General features: G+C 67.4%; 1 protein-coding gene across 1 annotated transcript; it reads left to right on the top strand.

Annotated features, from left to right (window-relative positions):
• Positions 1-174: 174 nt before the first annotated feature.
• FOXB1 (forkhead box B1) lies at positions 175-1,137 on the top strand. The gene has a single exon (XM_010571727.1). The coding sequence runs from the start codon at positions 175-177 to the stop codon at positions 1,135-1,137; it is 963 nt and encodes a 320-aa protein (XP_010570029.1).
• Positions 1,138-1,897: the final 760 nt, after the last annotated feature.

The raw sequence follows: 1,897 nt of genomic DNA, 5'->3' as shown, positions 1-1,897 counted from the left end.
TGAGGACCGCCGTGCCCCTTCCCCGTGCCCTTCTTTCTCCAGCCCGGCCCCACACCCACCCGCTGCCCCGGCCAAGTGTCGGTGCAAATCCTCTCGGACTCACTCTCTCCCGCCACCCCCGACCCCCTCCTTGTCGCTGCCCTTCTGCAGATCTCCGCGGGTTCCCTAGCGAAGATGCCTCGCCCGGGCAGAAACACTTACAGCGACCAGAAGCCTCCCTACTCCTACATCTCGCTGACCGCCATGGCGATCCAGAGCTCCCCGGAGAAGATGCTGCCCCTGAGCGAGATCTACAAGTTCATCATGGACCGCTTCCCATACTACCGGGAGAACACGCAGCGCTGGCAGAACTCCCTCCGCCACAACCTCTCCTTCAACGACTGCTTCATCAAGATCCCGCGCCGCCCCGACCAGCCGGGCAAGGGCAGCTTCTGGGCGCTGCACCCCAGCTGCGGGGACATGTTCGAGAACGGCAGCTTCCTGCGCCGCCGCAAGCGCTTCAAGGTGGTCAAGTCGGACCACCTAGCCCCCAGCAAGCCGGCGGACGCGGCGCAGTACCTGCAGCAGCAGGCGAAGCTGCGGCTCAGCGCCCTGGCGGCCACCGGCACCCACCTGCCCCAGATGTCCACGTACAACCTCGGCGTGTCCCAGCCCTCCAGCTTCAAGCACCCCTTCGCCATCGAGAACATCATCGCCAGAGAGTACAAGATGCCCGGCGGCCTCGCCTTTTCCACGATGCAGCCCGTGCCGGCCGCCTACCCCCTCCCCAACCAGTTGACTACGGTGGGCAGCTCCATTGGCACGGGCTGGCCCCACATGTACAGCTCCGGCATGATCGACACCGCCACCCCCATCTCCGTGGCCAGCAGCGAGTACGGCGCCTACGGCGTGCCCATTAAGCCGCTCTGCCATGGGGGGCAGACTTTGCCGGCCATCCCCGTCCCCATCAAGCCTACCCCCGCCGCGGTGCCGGCCCTGCCGGCCCTGCCCGCGCCCATCCCCACCATCCTCTCGAACTCGCCGCCCTCCCTCAGCCCCACGTCCTCGCAGACGGCCACCAGCCAAAGCAGCCCGGCCACCCCCAGCGAGACTCTCACCAGCCCGGCGCCCGCCCTGCACTCCGTGGCGGTGCACTGACCCGGGCCGCCCGCGCGGACTCCGCCGTCCCCCTTCTCCCGAAGTTTCCTCGGAGCTCTCCTCCCTCCCCTTCGCCCTCCTTCCGTCTCTTCCCTCCCTCCTCTCTCCTCTTTTCCTCGAAAGCAGAGACAACTCCCCGCGGGAAACTGAGGTTTGCCGTTCGCGCGAGCTGCCTTTCCGCTTCGCCCCTTCGCCTTCGCCCTCCTTGGCCTCTTCGGCTTCTTCCCCGGTTCCGAACTTGGTTTTCCGCCCTGCCGAGGCAAAACGAACCGACCCGGCCCGCCCCCCCTCCCCGCCCGGTAGGAACTGCCATATGCATCACTAGTTTGCCAAAAGTATTTCAGGCATCTTCGGTGCGCCGGGGACCCGGCAAGCCCGGCCCGGCGATGCCTCTTGCCCTTCCTTTGTCCGGGGAAGAGCAGGGGTTTGTATAGGACCGATCTTGAAAACCATAAGCAGTGCGAAACGGCTGCGGTCTCACTGCGTGAGAGCAGCGACGTTTCCAGCCTCCAAGCAGCAAACGCTTGGATCTTGGAAACGCCGGGCAGCGCCCGTCTCCTTTGTGTGGGTGTGGGTGCGTGTGCGTGTCCGCCCGCGCGTGTCCCGCCGGTACGCAAAGGGCAGGATTTCCGCGGGGCAAGGCCGCGGGCTCCGTCGCCCCCGAGAAGGAGCGGTGCGCTGGCAGCCAGGGCCCCGCAGGTAAGGGAGGCGGCGGGCGAGCGGGAGGGCGGCGGGCGGCCCTGCCCGGCCGCGGGCGGCC

This window comes from Haliaeetus leucocephalus, unplaced genomic scaffold (assembly GCF_000737465.1).
Source record: "Haliaeetus leucocephalus isolate CR32 unplaced genomic scaffold, Haliaeetus_leucocephalus-4.0 Scaffold339, whole genome shotgun sequence".
In the NCBI taxonomy this organism is placed as follows: Eukaryota; Metazoa; Chordata; class Aves; order Accipitriformes; family Accipitridae; genus Haliaeetus; species Haliaeetus leucocephalus.
The sequence above is the reverse complement of the archived record's forward strand: the minus strand, read 5'-3'. Positions and strand labels throughout refer to the sequence as shown.